The sequence below is a fragment of the Genypterus blacodes genome, unplaced genomic scaffold (genome assembly GCF_046128005.1).
Source record: "Genypterus blacodes isolate CSIRO-AG114 ecotype Tasmania unplaced genomic scaffold, CSIRO-AGI_Gbla_v1 ptg000085l_1, whole genome shotgun sequence".
In the NCBI taxonomy this organism is placed as follows: Eukaryota; Metazoa; Chordata; class Actinopteri; order Ophidiiformes; family Ophidiidae; genus Genypterus; species Genypterus blacodes.
In genome coordinates, this window is record NW_027466890.1 from 1,688,808 (window position 1) to 1,701,444 (window position 12,637).

A 12,637-nucleotide genomic window follows, 5' to 3' on the forward strand; every position below is an offset into this window, starting at 1 on the left:
CTGGATTTGTAATGATTTCATCAGTCCCAAACATCAATACACTGAAATTATATAGGGGATGTTAAGCAGCGGCTGTGAGGTACCAAAGGATAGATATTTGCCTTTTTGTGCATGTGTGAACTTGACTGCTCCCCAAAGTAACCTGCAGATCTACCACATTAAACTAGGATTTGCTGGCAAACTGCAAAAGATTAAAATGTAGCGATAGTAGCAGCATGCATCAGTCTCTGTCTTAAGTCATCACTGAGGTCTTGGGCATCACTGGCACATTAAGTAATCCATCTCATGGTATGTGACTTTGTAAAGACAGAGTCTTTTGTTTGTTTCCTCCCAAAGAAAGATTTGTTCAAATCAACTTGTACAACGGAAAGCATTTCATTTATCTTCTTGATAGAAGAAATACAGACAAATATCAGCAGAAATTTCGGGAAAAACACAATGTATTCTGGGAAATTCAAGGCTGGGAAGAATATATCAGTTATAGCCTCCTTTTCTCTGCTGCAATTGACAGATCCTCTTAAACTTAACAGTTTAGTCAAGCCACTATGATGCAAGTGGTCTACAGATGCCATCTTGATACAATGGGTCCCATGAAATGAGATTGTCTTCTTCTATATAGTTCGACTTATGGTTTAGTTGTAAAAATAAAGTGATTCCCCCTAATGGATGTTTGAACAGCAGTGTAAATAAAACTGCAGCAGGTATTTAATGCTTTAGAAATCAATAATCCACCCAAAAATTGAAAGTATTTATTGAACAAATGGACATGGAACAATGAATCAAGGGGTAAACAGATAAAGACTGTAAGCACCAGAAATGGTCTTGTTAGGGATTTCATGACTTTTGGCTGATACTTTCCAAACATGTTTTAATTATAAAGACAATACAAAAAATCTTCTCTCCAAGTAATATGTAAAAATGTGAGGTATTCTTAGCTCGTTTTAATGTCTACAACGGATTTACAAAAAGAAGAAACAATTTTCACATATTGGTATAATTTCTTTAAACACAAGTTATAGTATAGCACAGAGTCCTGATACAGTACATGGTTGACTATCATAGAGGAGAAACAACATGAAGCAAAATACCAAACAAAAACAAAAAAAGATAATTAACATTGCAATAAATTTGTTCTCTGGAGCCCCAAATTTACACATAAAAATCTATAAACTCCAAGACCAGTTGGGCAAACTGATATATAAAGTTGAACGAGTAGTATTGCTTCAACCAACAGAACCTTGCTCAGTCAACAACCATGTTTACAGCATTAAATAACATTAAATTAGCAACAGGGGATCCACTGTATACAGCAAGGGTTGCACAATTATACACACTTGTGTCCAGCTACAAAAAAAAAACTATCTCCATTAGTTGTATTTCTAAAAATAAAAAAATTACATACAGCTGTGAGTGGGCTTTGTACAGATATAAAGACATTACTTTTTTTTGAACAACAAAATTTGAAACCCTGTGATTTATAAATGACCCACGAGGAGAAATCTGTTTTATAATAGTAACCACTAAAATAACTTCCCTCTGTGTAAAATCCGAACCAAATTTGAAATAGTTTTGAAGCAAGAGATTGGATAGCACATCGTGGAAGCCATGGCATCATATTATACCTTTATGGAATTTAGTTTTTGCCATTTGAGCAAGCACACAATGAACTACAAGCATCAGAATGGTTGGGCAGAGTGGTGTAGTTAAAGTATTACGATTAGCACCTCAGATATCTGACTTAGCACCATGCACGAGAGAGGGGACGGGATAGGACATGGAGTTGCGTTTTCATTCCTGCACCCACTCTCTCTTCGTTCTGTCGTGGCTCAGTTCTCCTATATGTAATGCTGCACTTGTAGTCTGTCTACTGTATACGGGGGTAAAGGAGAGAATCATGGTCTCGGGTGATGCTGGGTAGACAAACAAACGTCGTCCCCTCCTACATGTGGTCAGTGAGTAAGGAGTATGTCAGGCTTTATTTGAGTGTCTAGGCCTGACTTCCAAAATCAACAGCTGCACGAAAAGGAATTCAACTCTACTGAGAAGTGATGCTCCTTCCTACAAAGACACAGGTAGTTTGCAATGATCTGTAATCGACACAGCCATTTTTTTCCCGAATCGTCAGTGACATCCAGTCTTTTTTAAATAAACATCGGCACCGATTTTCCCTATGGGTGGAATGTCTGCATTCCTTTTTTATGGGATGAATGCATAATTTACTAAAAGATAACTGGGTGTCACTGGTTTTCCCACAAGAAAGGAGAGAAAACTGAAATTCATAATCTTCACTTTGGAGCACCACAGATTAATTTTCTGCTCGGTTTGACGAATAAGCATTTTTGTGGAAAATTCATATAGACGAGACTGAGAGGAGACGAGCACAAAAATAAAATAAAATAAATGATACCCCTGAAAAATCCTTCCATATCACTTAAAATATCAAATTATCTTCTCATTTTCTATTGCACTTGAAGATTATTTCTTTACATAAGATACACATGTATAAAAGTTAAGGAATAAGCATACATATATATACATTTAACTGATCCCAATAGTTTTAATTCTTCTCTTCTGACAGAATGGAATTCCTGGTAAGTACACACAGTATGCAGACTGTATACAGTTACAAAAATAAGTTACTATAATGTCCACTGATTGGTTAAATTGGCAATATTATCTTGGCCGTCATCTCCCTCCACTTAGCAATGTTCCAGAGAGATAGTGTGGCATGAAGCCTTTTTTCCTCCAAGTGGGCACACATGAGGGGAACCTTCTTGAAGAGCTTGACAAAGCTATTGCCTTTTCTTTTTTTTTTGAGAAGCCTATTAGTGCAAGAACTCCCCTGCTGCTCCTCTTGAGCTCTTCCTCGTCCCCTGTTGTGTTTGTGTCACCCCGTCTCCTCCCCGTGCTTTCTCCCCTCTGTGTCTGCAGTCCAATGGGAGTTTGGCAGAGTGAACCTTGAGCGTTTAAGGAGGGGGGGGGGACTCGTTTCCCAGCTTGGCCGCGGCAGGAGACTGCTCCGTTCTCCACACCCGCATGAAGGTGTCATCCAGGGGTGACGTTTAGTACCTTCACGCTCAGAGGACTTGCACAGCAGCCCTCACAGGAAGCATACAGGACCTACTTCTAGGTGGTAATGTGAACCAGGAGCGGTATTCGGGAGGTTGTAGATATCGACCACAGGGAGCAGGGAAGGGTCCAGCGAGTGGAACACAAAATGAGTTTGGTGCCAGCGGCCATCTTTTATCTGAAATGCAGACACAAGAGTCATCACCATAATCCAAAACATGAGCCTCACATTTAGAAGACCGAGACCAACAGAGACCTGTGGCTGAATGAGACTACAAAGACATTTAGGGACAAAGTGGGTTCAAAGTCTTGTACCCTGGTCTTTATATCAATGAACCAGATATTTGTCCCAGTTGATAAATATTTGTAGTTCCAGAGTTTTTACTTATGTGCTCCAAATGTCACTTAACTCCCCAAACCGCTGTTACACAACTCAGTTACAGATGAAAACTGTGGCAGCTCAGAGCATTCTCGCTCAAAGTCAAGCAGGATATCAACTAAAGGGTACTAATGTTGGTCCTACCCAGCACGAGTCCTCCATGACCTGTGGCTCCAGCTCCCCTCCCACCTCCAATATCTCTCCACTCCAGGCCTTGAAGCTCACCGCCCCCTCAGTGGCTGGTTGATCCTCGGCCGACCTCCACACAGAGACGTTCAGGCAGTGGATGGTGACGTGTTGCACGGCCTCTGAGCTCAGCAGGTGCAGGAAGTTCATCTGGACACGGCCGACGCTGACTGCTGGCTGCTCAAACGGGCAGAACGGGTGTTGGTTAACAAATCCGTGATGAGCTCTGAAGGCTTTGGGGGTCTAATTAATAGCGTCTTCATACCTTGGACACTGTTATTGGTTTCAGGCAAGTCTGTCCACCGCCAGTAAAATTGCAAGAGACTTCTATTGTATCTGACGAGCAGCCCAGGTTGGGGTCAATCCAATAAGTGCCTGAAAATCGCACAAAAAGGTGATGTAATCAGTCCATCTAAAGAAAAAAGATACTGTTTCCTTGTGTCTCTGCATCTCCAGCTCACTATTCGCACTCACTCACCATCGTTTAACTTCTGTTCACAGCTGTGCAGGTCCCTGCAGATGCGGACAGGGTTGTCTCGAGTGCCCAGTGGGTTCTTCAGGCTTTGGATCAGGTTACTGAGGTAGTGGAGGGTCTTGAATATCTCTGCACCCTGGTCCAGCATTGGCAGGTCCATCACTGGCTTATTCTGGCAGCGGAGGATAGAGGATTATGGGTCTGTATGGTCTGCAAATGATTACTGACCTGAGGAATAGAGGAATAAAGCTGAATGCATCCTCCACTGACCTCAGTCCTCCTGAGTGGGGCGTGTGAATCCACAAACAAATGAAGTCCATCCTCTCTCTGAGCCAGAATAACAAAACAAATACAGACAGTGGAGTTATTTCATCAGTGCTGCGCAACATCATTCAATATATTTCAAATACGTTAGGCCATTGAACAGTCATATAATGAAATCAGCAAACATAGAATGTCTTACAAATGATGCAGGAACACTTGGTGGACCCTAAAGGAAAAAGAGGAAACAATGAATTCTGGAATTAACAAATCATGCAACAATGACATCATGCTTTCTTTTTTGATTAAGCCTGTAAATTGGAGAACTCACTGGAAGTCCAGGGACCCCACGAGGACCAGGAGATCCCTGATGAAGATGAAAAACACACACTCTTGATGAGGTTATGTGTTATTAGTCAAACATAAGAGAGGAATAGAGGTAAAGATAATAGAATGCAAACATACCATTGGTCCCTGAAATCCCTGTTCAGAAAAAGAAGATAGGTTTTCAGCCTATATATATTGATTTAAATATATCACTTATACAGTAAGTGATGATGTCTGTACATTAGAAGTAGTTAAAAGCTTTAGGAATACTCACAGTTTCTCCACGATTGCCTTTTTCTCCTCGAGGACCCTGTAAGCGACGTATGCAGGTCAGGTACATGCAAAATATAAGCATAGAAATGAAATGAAAGTTTATAAATCTGTGCAACACATACTGCGCTTCCACTGGGACCGATAAATCCTACAGGGCCCCCGACTCCTCCTCTGCCCTGAGGGAGAGAAAAAAAGATACGAGAGAAGAATTAAACAGGAACAGGAACAGGCTTCACAAGACTTTGTCTTTTTTAATCAATCATTTATTTACCATTACACCCTGTGGCCCCTTTGGTCCTCGTATGCCCTTTGGCCCAAAGTCTCCTGGAGGCCCCTGGAAACAACAGTGGTATATACAGTATATCCACTCATTGCAACCAAACAAATGTAATACCTGATGACTTCTTTTCATTGTTGAACATCTGACATAATGTACAGTTAAGTGTTTCCATATTGAAGACGCTGACACTAACTGTCCTGATAGATTTGGGCTTTTGTGGAGGTTTTAGAATACAAATGCAGAAATGAAAGACAAAATTGGAGACAGATGTTTGGATCGTGACGGAAATGCTGCTTCATACTTATGTTACAGACATGATGTCATGTTGTAGTGTAAGCGCAACTAAAGTAGCACAACCCATATGTACATACCCTTGGTCCAAATACTCCTAGAATGCCTGGGAAACCTGATTCTCCCGGATCACCCTGCAAAATAATTGAATCTAGCATAAACATACAGAACCTTCAAAATAAAGTTAATTGTGTGCGTCTGATGTGGCTACTTACATGCTGTCCTTTAGGACCCTGGTCTCCTTGTGAGCCTGGCAGTCCCATTCCACCTTGGAAGCCCCTCTTCCCTGGGGGACCAGCCTGGCCGCGAAAACCCTGCTCACCCTGGGTGTATGAATAAACGAGCAAGTGGTTAAGTGAAGGCGTGATGTGCGAAATTAAAATGAGAAAATGCGTCTCGCTATCGTGTCAAAACATTGCTTCTGTGTCTATTATTTCTTTCTGTACATCAAGCATACACCATGCTTTTCCTCTCTTACCTTGGGCCCAATGACACCCTGATCTCCTGGATGTCCTGGGACACCAGCTTTACCACGTGAGCCAGCTTTGCCATGGAGTCCGAATTCCCCATCGTCCCCATGCTCTCCCTAAATACAGAAATTTAGAGTAATTAGATTCACCCATAAAACAACCTAATGCCAAAATGCCACAACAACTGCCCATCTTGCAGTCTTTTCATTTTGTTTTGTTTTGTTTATCTCACCGGCATTCCTTTACTGCCATCCTTTCCTGGGACTCCATCCGGCCCTGGCACACCCTCCAGCCCCTCTCGTCCCACCACACCTCTAGGACCAAGCGCACCAATCAAACCCTGAGGAGAAGAGCAGGAAGACAGAGCTTATTAGAAATGTAGTTGGTAAAATTTGGGTTAGTAAAGTTTCATATACTTCAGGAACTTAAGGCATGAAACACCCATTTTTGATCTATTTATAGAGGGAGGCAGTGGCTCAGTGGGTAGTGCTTCCGCTTGGGAACCGGAGGGCCCCTGCCGAGGTGCCCCTGAGCTAGGCACCGAACCCTCAATTGCTCCCCCCTCTGCGAAGGGTGGTAATGTAATGTAAGTCGCTTTGGATAAAAGCGTCTGCCAAATGATCGTAATGTAATGTAATGTAATGTATTTGGATCAAAGAGGAGGATGTGCACTTTTCCAGACACGGAATCGATGGGGTTTCTGCAGATGCTGGTGCTGTAACCTGAACCAGCACCCTCATCTTTACAGCCTCATCAAAAAACTACAGTGTGGATCTTTGTTTGTACCTTGTTTCTAAGGGTTGTAGTCAAGAATACAAATGTTGTAAATGCAAGGCTGAGAATGAGCAAACATCTGTCTTTTGTAATGTAATCCCGTTCAAATGAAACCTATTAGAGAAATTGTGGATGTAGCGAGAATCGCTGCTTTACCTCTGTTCCTCTGCTGCCTTTTTGTCCGATATGACCTTTTTTGCCTTTTTGACCCTAAGGGAAGAAAGAAACACAACAAATTATTAAAGGTGTGAAAAGTGGGTGGATCTATTTGTAACACTCGCAATGACCAAACAATCACTTGAGCCAATGCTGAAAGTGCTGAAAGCACTGAAAGTTCTGGAAGTGCCAGTGCTTTAAATTCACTGTCACGCCTTTCAACAAAGATGAGGTAAGGGAATACTACACGCAAGTAAGCGAGCACTGTAGGGATTTAATTTTGGATCCAAAAATGTAATAATGATGCAGTGTTGTTGTTTCTGTTGGAACTTTGCCCTTATTAGTTCACCTTTTCAGTTTATACATTTTACTGCATTTTTCAGTCTCCAAATAGCAGAGGTGTGATGAAGGTGCTGTAAAATGACAATAGATTAAATAATGCGCCTGCAGACTAATTCGGGTGTTTCTCTCTTTTTTTCCATTAAGGCTTTAACATACATAAAGCTGTTATGTTTGTGTGCAGTTTAGTTTGTGTCGTGGGCGCCAGTAGCTCAGTCCATAGGGATTCAGCTTGGGAACTGGAGGGTCGCCGGTTCAAGTCCTGTACGGACCAAGTAAGCAGACTGGTAGCTGGTGAGTTGCCAGTTTGCCTCCAGGGCACTGCCGACGTGCACGCAAGGCACCGAACCCCCAACTGCTCCATGGACGCCGTATAATGGCTGCCCTGCACCCCCTCTGTAATGCATGTGTTTGTGTGTGTGTGATATGAGGGGGATATGAGGGGGGGGATACTTTTATTACTCATGCAAAATGATGAGTAATAAAAGTATCAGTATAAGTGTCTGCTAAATGACTGTAAATTAAAATTAAATTAAATTAAAATGGTCATTTCTACACGTGTCATTGGTAAGCACCGAAAGCGCTTTTGGTTTGACATACTTACATGATCTCCTTTTGCGCCTTTAGGCCCTTGGTGTCCCCGCAGTCCAGGCTGCCCCTGAAAATTAAGTAATGTTGGTAAAAAAGCATATATCAGCAACCTGTGTGAGCATGACTGACGGTTGTTTGTAAATACTGTAGTCCATGTCTGACTTACAGGTAGTCCAGGAGCTCCAGATCTGCCTCTTTCTCCATCCAGACCAATTTGACCCTGAAACAGAATTCCAAGACATCGATTACAAACTGTATATCCACAGAGATAACTAAACAGTCAGCCGGAGTGAAGATACTTACGATGTACCCTGGATCTCCTGATTCCCCTCTCTCTCCCCTGTCGCCTGGAGGACCCTGGTGAGACACAGAATATATATATATGAGTCAAACGCAATTTGTGCAAGCTTATAGCAGACATACAAGGAGAGAGAAATGTAAGTCAAATGCGACTTACGATGTCACCTGGAGAACCAGGAGGACCTTCTACTTTCCCATCATCCCCCTGCTCGCCCTAAAAAGGAAGATCAGAACAGTGAATATTTGAGCACACATCCTTAATGTTTCACTACACTGCACTGGACACTTGCCTAAATGTCTCCTAAAATATTATATACCGCATTATGTAAGGTCTGCTCTCTGTATCCCACCTTTTCCCAACCCATATTTCTGTCTGCCTATGATTTGTAATCACAAAGTAAATATAACAGCAGAGACATCCTCCCACATGTGTAAGATCACTTCTCTCTGCCTTTATGTATTTACAGAAGGTTGTCTTCAGCACTGAAATATTAACAACAGGTTGACGAGTACAAGTTGCTTTGAGGGAGAAGTGCATTCTGGGATTACATTTGGTGCTGCTGACCCACAGATGAACTGAGGTCAATCACAACAATGTGGTGATATATGTTCATTGCTAGGATATGTAAGGTATTGATAATCGGACTTAATGATGAGGAAGAATGACAGATTTGTGTTACACAGAAAGTGAAGAAGATGTACCTTTTCACCTTTTACTCCTGGAGACCCCATGGGGCCCTGTGGTCCCTGATGACCCTGTTAAAAAGACATTACCATTATATTAAATCATTAAATTAATATGTTAAACCTCACATGAATCAGCAATTATACCTCATAACCTGCAAGTCCGGGTTCCCCTTGCTGACCCATGCGACCAGGAGCCCCCTAAGGAGGATACAAGTTAGTCTCTTCAGTCATCGTGATAAGTACTAACATTAGATTAAGCATTCTAAATGATTGTGTTCTGATTAAATGATTGAAAATATCTATAATGTTATTAATCTCCTTTACCACATGTCCGATGGTCCCTCTGGATCCCTTAGGTCCAATGAAACCTGGTGGTCCAGTCTTCCCCACCGTCCCAGTCTCCCCAAGGTGACCAAGGTGACCTTTGGCTCCCTTGATATAAACAAAGTGTATCGAGACTCTAAATTACAACATTTCTAAAACAGTGTGTGCATATATTTGTAGAGACCATAATGAATTAAACTAGTGTCAGAGATAATCTGATGTTTATACCTTTGGCCCTAGTTTGCCTCTTTCACCAATCTTGCCAGATTTACCCTCTTGACCCTACAGAGTGGAAAAGAACCAAGAAAATGACTGAAGGTGTGGCCTGAGAGTCTAGTCACATAAGCACAAGCACATGAGACGGGCGCCTTACCCGGACGCCTGAGAGTCCTGGACTTCCAGGTGGGCCCTCTTTTCCTTTTAGCCCAAGTTCACCCTTGTCTCCTTTGTCACCCTCTTGACCCATGTCACCTTTTTCACCCTGGATATAAACACATAAAAACAAGACTGAGGCGCACAACAACCCAACAACTAACAAATATATTACTTCCCACTTGACCAAAACATGTCAACATCAGTAGACTTGGGCTCACTAATGGCTCACCTTGGTTCCATCAGGACCAGCTGGACCAGCCTCTCCCTCTAGACCTGCCTCACCCTACACAAAAACACACACATATGACACATAAACACACACCTCAATGACATGGACAGTAGCTTTACCTATAAGGAAAGCAAATTATTTGAGGGTTAAATTGTAAAAACATACCCGCTGTCCAATCAGTCCCTGCTCTCCGATATTCCCAAGAGGTCCAATGGCTCCCTGGCACACACAGAACACAAACAGCGTCATTTCCATTATTATGTGTTTGTATTTAAGTGTGAACTAATGTCTTGAAATGTGAGAAAATATTCCAAGAGTATATGGCTACTCTGTCTCACCTTCTCCCCTGGCTCCCCGTGCAGTCCTGGTTCACCCAATTGCCCTGGAGGACCCTAATAAATTGACAATTGAAAACGTATTAGTTTTTTTACTGCAGAGAGGGAAATGCGACGTAACGTAGGTTAATTAGTTTAATAGGAAGGATTAGTTCAATCAGAAAGCATCACTGGAGTCGGGTGAGCAGATGTCTCCCTGGCAATGGGTCAACAAGGCAAACACATATTTAATCATTTAGCCTAGTTTGTGTGTGTGTGTGTGTGTGTGTGTGTGTGTGTGTGTGTGTGTGTGCATGTGTGTGTGTGTGTTTGCATCTTCTTACCTTCAGACCCATATCTCCCAGCAGTCCTACAGTTCCAGGTGGCCCAGTTGGTCCCTATAGATGAGAAACACAAACACTGAGTCTAACCAGAATGAAACCAGGGCTTATTAATACTAATTACTATCATTCCTTATCAAATTTATACAAAAATACATAACCTAAGATGAGCCAATGAAAGATCACTCAGTACCGCATCTGTTCCCGAGTTTGACTTGAATTGAACGACCAACTCTGTCTCTAATTATGTCTCTTAACCGATGATGCTTTGATATGGATCTTTCTTCATCTCAGCATGAAGGAATAATTTCCGTTCCTTAGTTTAGTCACATTCAATCCAAACAATAGCGATGTAGTTTAATTGGAATGACCCAGGACCAGAGCAAATGTATTGTCTATCAGTAAGAAGCAGGGATGAGAGAATGGACAAGGAAAGTTTAGAAGGAAAGAAGAAAGAGGAGAAGGTGGTGGTGTGGAATATACTGTGTATAGATCCTATAAAAAAGGGATTAGCATGTGGGCTTTAAAGAGACTCCCTAAGTCCTATTACAAAATGTACTGTATCTTGTTTACAGGCAACCACAGCAGCCTAATTCTATTTTCTTTCTAACTCTAAAGTGCTTCTGTATCGCTTTCAACAATCTAGTGAGTCAGTCAGTCAGTAAGTCAGCGAGTCTGCCATCTGAAAATTCACTTGCCTGACACGACAGAAACTGTGTGATGGATGAGATCATTGGCTGACAACTTTGCAAAGGAACATTTTATCCAAACAAAAAACATTTTTTATAGTTTTAAATGGTTAGGAGTTAATATTGCTAGATAGAGAGAATCAAGCGGCTGTTTGCTGCAGAGGAGTAGAACTAAAACTAACTAAGAGTAGTTGTGAGAAGGGAGAGACGAAGGTCGAGGACAAAGGGATGAAGTTTAGAGTGCAAGGCTTGAAGCTCTAATGTAAGAGCAGAATGAGGATGAAAGAGAAAGTCAAGGATATCAGTAAATAGAACAAGAAAGAATTGAAGGCAGAATCGAGGGTCTTACCGGCTCGCCAACAATTCCCTTGTCCCCTGGAGGTCCCGAGGGGCCTTGGATACCCTGGAAACAGACACGTCAGGGAGTTTAATACAGTTAAACGAGGCTGCAACACCTTTCATTGTGACACCAAACATCAGCATTTGAGCAGGGATATGAATATTTATTTTTCCTATATGTGTGCATGTGTGTTTGTTTGGCAAACTCACAGGAAAACCTTTAGGCCCCAGCTCCCCATGTTCACCGATTGGTCCCTGTAGCAGCAAAATAAAAACAAAGACACCCTTGATGAGACAAACCTCTTTCAGATGTATTCAGCGACTTATTCATTTTAAAGGAGATAACACAGATGGGACGCTCTGCTTTCTTTCATTTGAGACACAGCTTGTGTGTGTACAAAGCGTATATTTACTCTTATTTCAGAAATACGAAGTGTAGCTGTGGGTACATTTGCCCTTGAATGAAGGTACAATGAGGGAATGTTGTGGTGGTGTGGAGAATATGTAATTGAACCTGCATTCTACAAGAAATCTAACAATGGGTGAACAAACCACAAAACTGTACGCAATAGAGCTGCACTGCTGTGTTGATTTAGTGAGCTACAAAGAGTAAAAGTGCACAAATAAATGAAGATGACATTAGATCATGTTATAGCATACCACAGGATGGCATTGTGGTTATACAGGATCTAGATTTCCGCCTCGAGTTGCAGATTCACTATGGCAATTAATTTTTTTATAGAAACAAATCCGTCTGTATTTAAATCCAGCCTTGTGGGGCCTGCAGACATTGTTGGTATTATGCAGGTTCTCTAAATCAAGCTGGTGACTCGCCCCTCCTGAGGAACATAAGCAGCAATAATATATGAGAGGCAGAAATTGAAAAGTTAAAGAGTGCCCCAGTGCTTTTACCTGTGGTCCAGGGAAACCTATTTTTCCTGGAGGACCATCAAGACCCTGTGGAGGGGAAGAAAATGAGGGATGAGACATGCCAATGTGCTGCACAGTTCCTGCCTCCTGCTTGGATGTAAATGGATGTAGAAGATGTGGAGCTTTATGTGTCTTTATGATACATTTCCCTTCCTTTCCTTGCCTATATATGTCCAACTGTGTTTATATCAAAAACTGGAATCATTACTCTTGTTTCTGTACTGTCTAGTTTCATATC

The 12,637-nt window shown here is 41.9% G+C and overlaps 1 protein-coding gene across 1 annotated transcript in view; it reads right to left on the reverse strand.

The window, feature by feature from the left end:
• Window positions 1-757: 757 nt before the first annotated feature.
• Window positions 758-12,637, reverse strand: part of col27a1a (collagen, type XXVII, alpha 1a) — a 57,766-nt gene continuing 45,886 nt past the window's right edge. The window contains exons 30-61 of the mRNA XM_076158706.1: window positions 12,382-12,426; window positions 11,680-11,724; window positions 11,480-11,533; window positions 10,445-10,498; window positions 10,125-10,178; window positions 9,952-10,005; window positions 9,787-9,840; window positions 9,556-9,663; window positions 9,411-9,464; window positions 9,183-9,290; window positions 9,003-9,056; window positions 8,874-8,927; window positions 8,329-8,385; window positions 8,175-8,228; window positions 8,038-8,091; window positions 7,885-7,938; window positions 6,942-6,995; window positions 6,244-6,351; window positions 6,020-6,127; window positions 5,757-5,864; window positions 5,622-5,675; window positions 5,242-5,304; window positions 5,093-5,146; window positions 4,972-5,007; window positions 4,836-4,853; window positions 4,702-4,737; window positions 4,573-4,599; window positions 4,380-4,436; window positions 4,113-4,281; window positions 3,900-4,009; window positions 3,593-3,811; window positions 758-3,247 (exon numbers count right to left, since the gene is read on the reverse strand). Coding sequence (XP_076014821.1) covers window positions 3,101-3,247; window positions 3,593-3,811; window positions 3,900-4,009; window positions 4,113-4,281; window positions 4,380-4,436; window positions 4,573-4,599; window positions 4,702-4,737; window positions 4,836-4,853; window positions 4,972-5,007; window positions 5,093-5,146; window positions 5,242-5,304; window positions 5,622-5,675; window positions 5,757-5,864; window positions 6,020-6,127; window positions 6,244-6,351; window positions 6,942-6,995; window positions 7,885-7,938; window positions 8,038-8,091; window positions 8,175-8,228; window positions 8,329-8,385; window positions 8,874-8,927; window positions 9,003-9,056; window positions 9,183-9,290; window positions 9,411-9,464; window positions 9,556-9,663; window positions 9,787-9,840; window positions 9,952-10,005; window positions 10,125-10,178; window positions 10,445-10,498; window positions 11,480-11,533; window positions 11,680-11,724; window positions 12,382-12,426 — 2,325 coding nt within the window. The 3' untranslated portion in view covers window positions 758-3,100. The remainder of the gene's footprint in view (window positions 3,248-3,592; window positions 3,812-3,899; window positions 4,010-4,112; window positions 4,282-4,379; window positions 4,437-4,572; window positions 4,600-4,701; window positions 4,738-4,835; window positions 4,854-4,971; window positions 5,008-5,092; window positions 5,147-5,241; window positions 5,305-5,621; window positions 5,676-5,756; window positions 5,865-6,019; window positions 6,128-6,243; window positions 6,352-6,941; window positions 6,996-7,884; window positions 7,939-8,037; window positions 8,092-8,174; window positions 8,229-8,328; window positions 8,386-8,873; window positions 8,928-9,002; window positions 9,057-9,182; window positions 9,291-9,410; window positions 9,465-9,555; window positions 9,664-9,786; window positions 9,841-9,951; window positions 10,006-10,124; window positions 10,179-10,444; window positions 10,499-11,479; window positions 11,534-11,679; window positions 11,725-12,381; window positions 12,427-12,637) is intronic.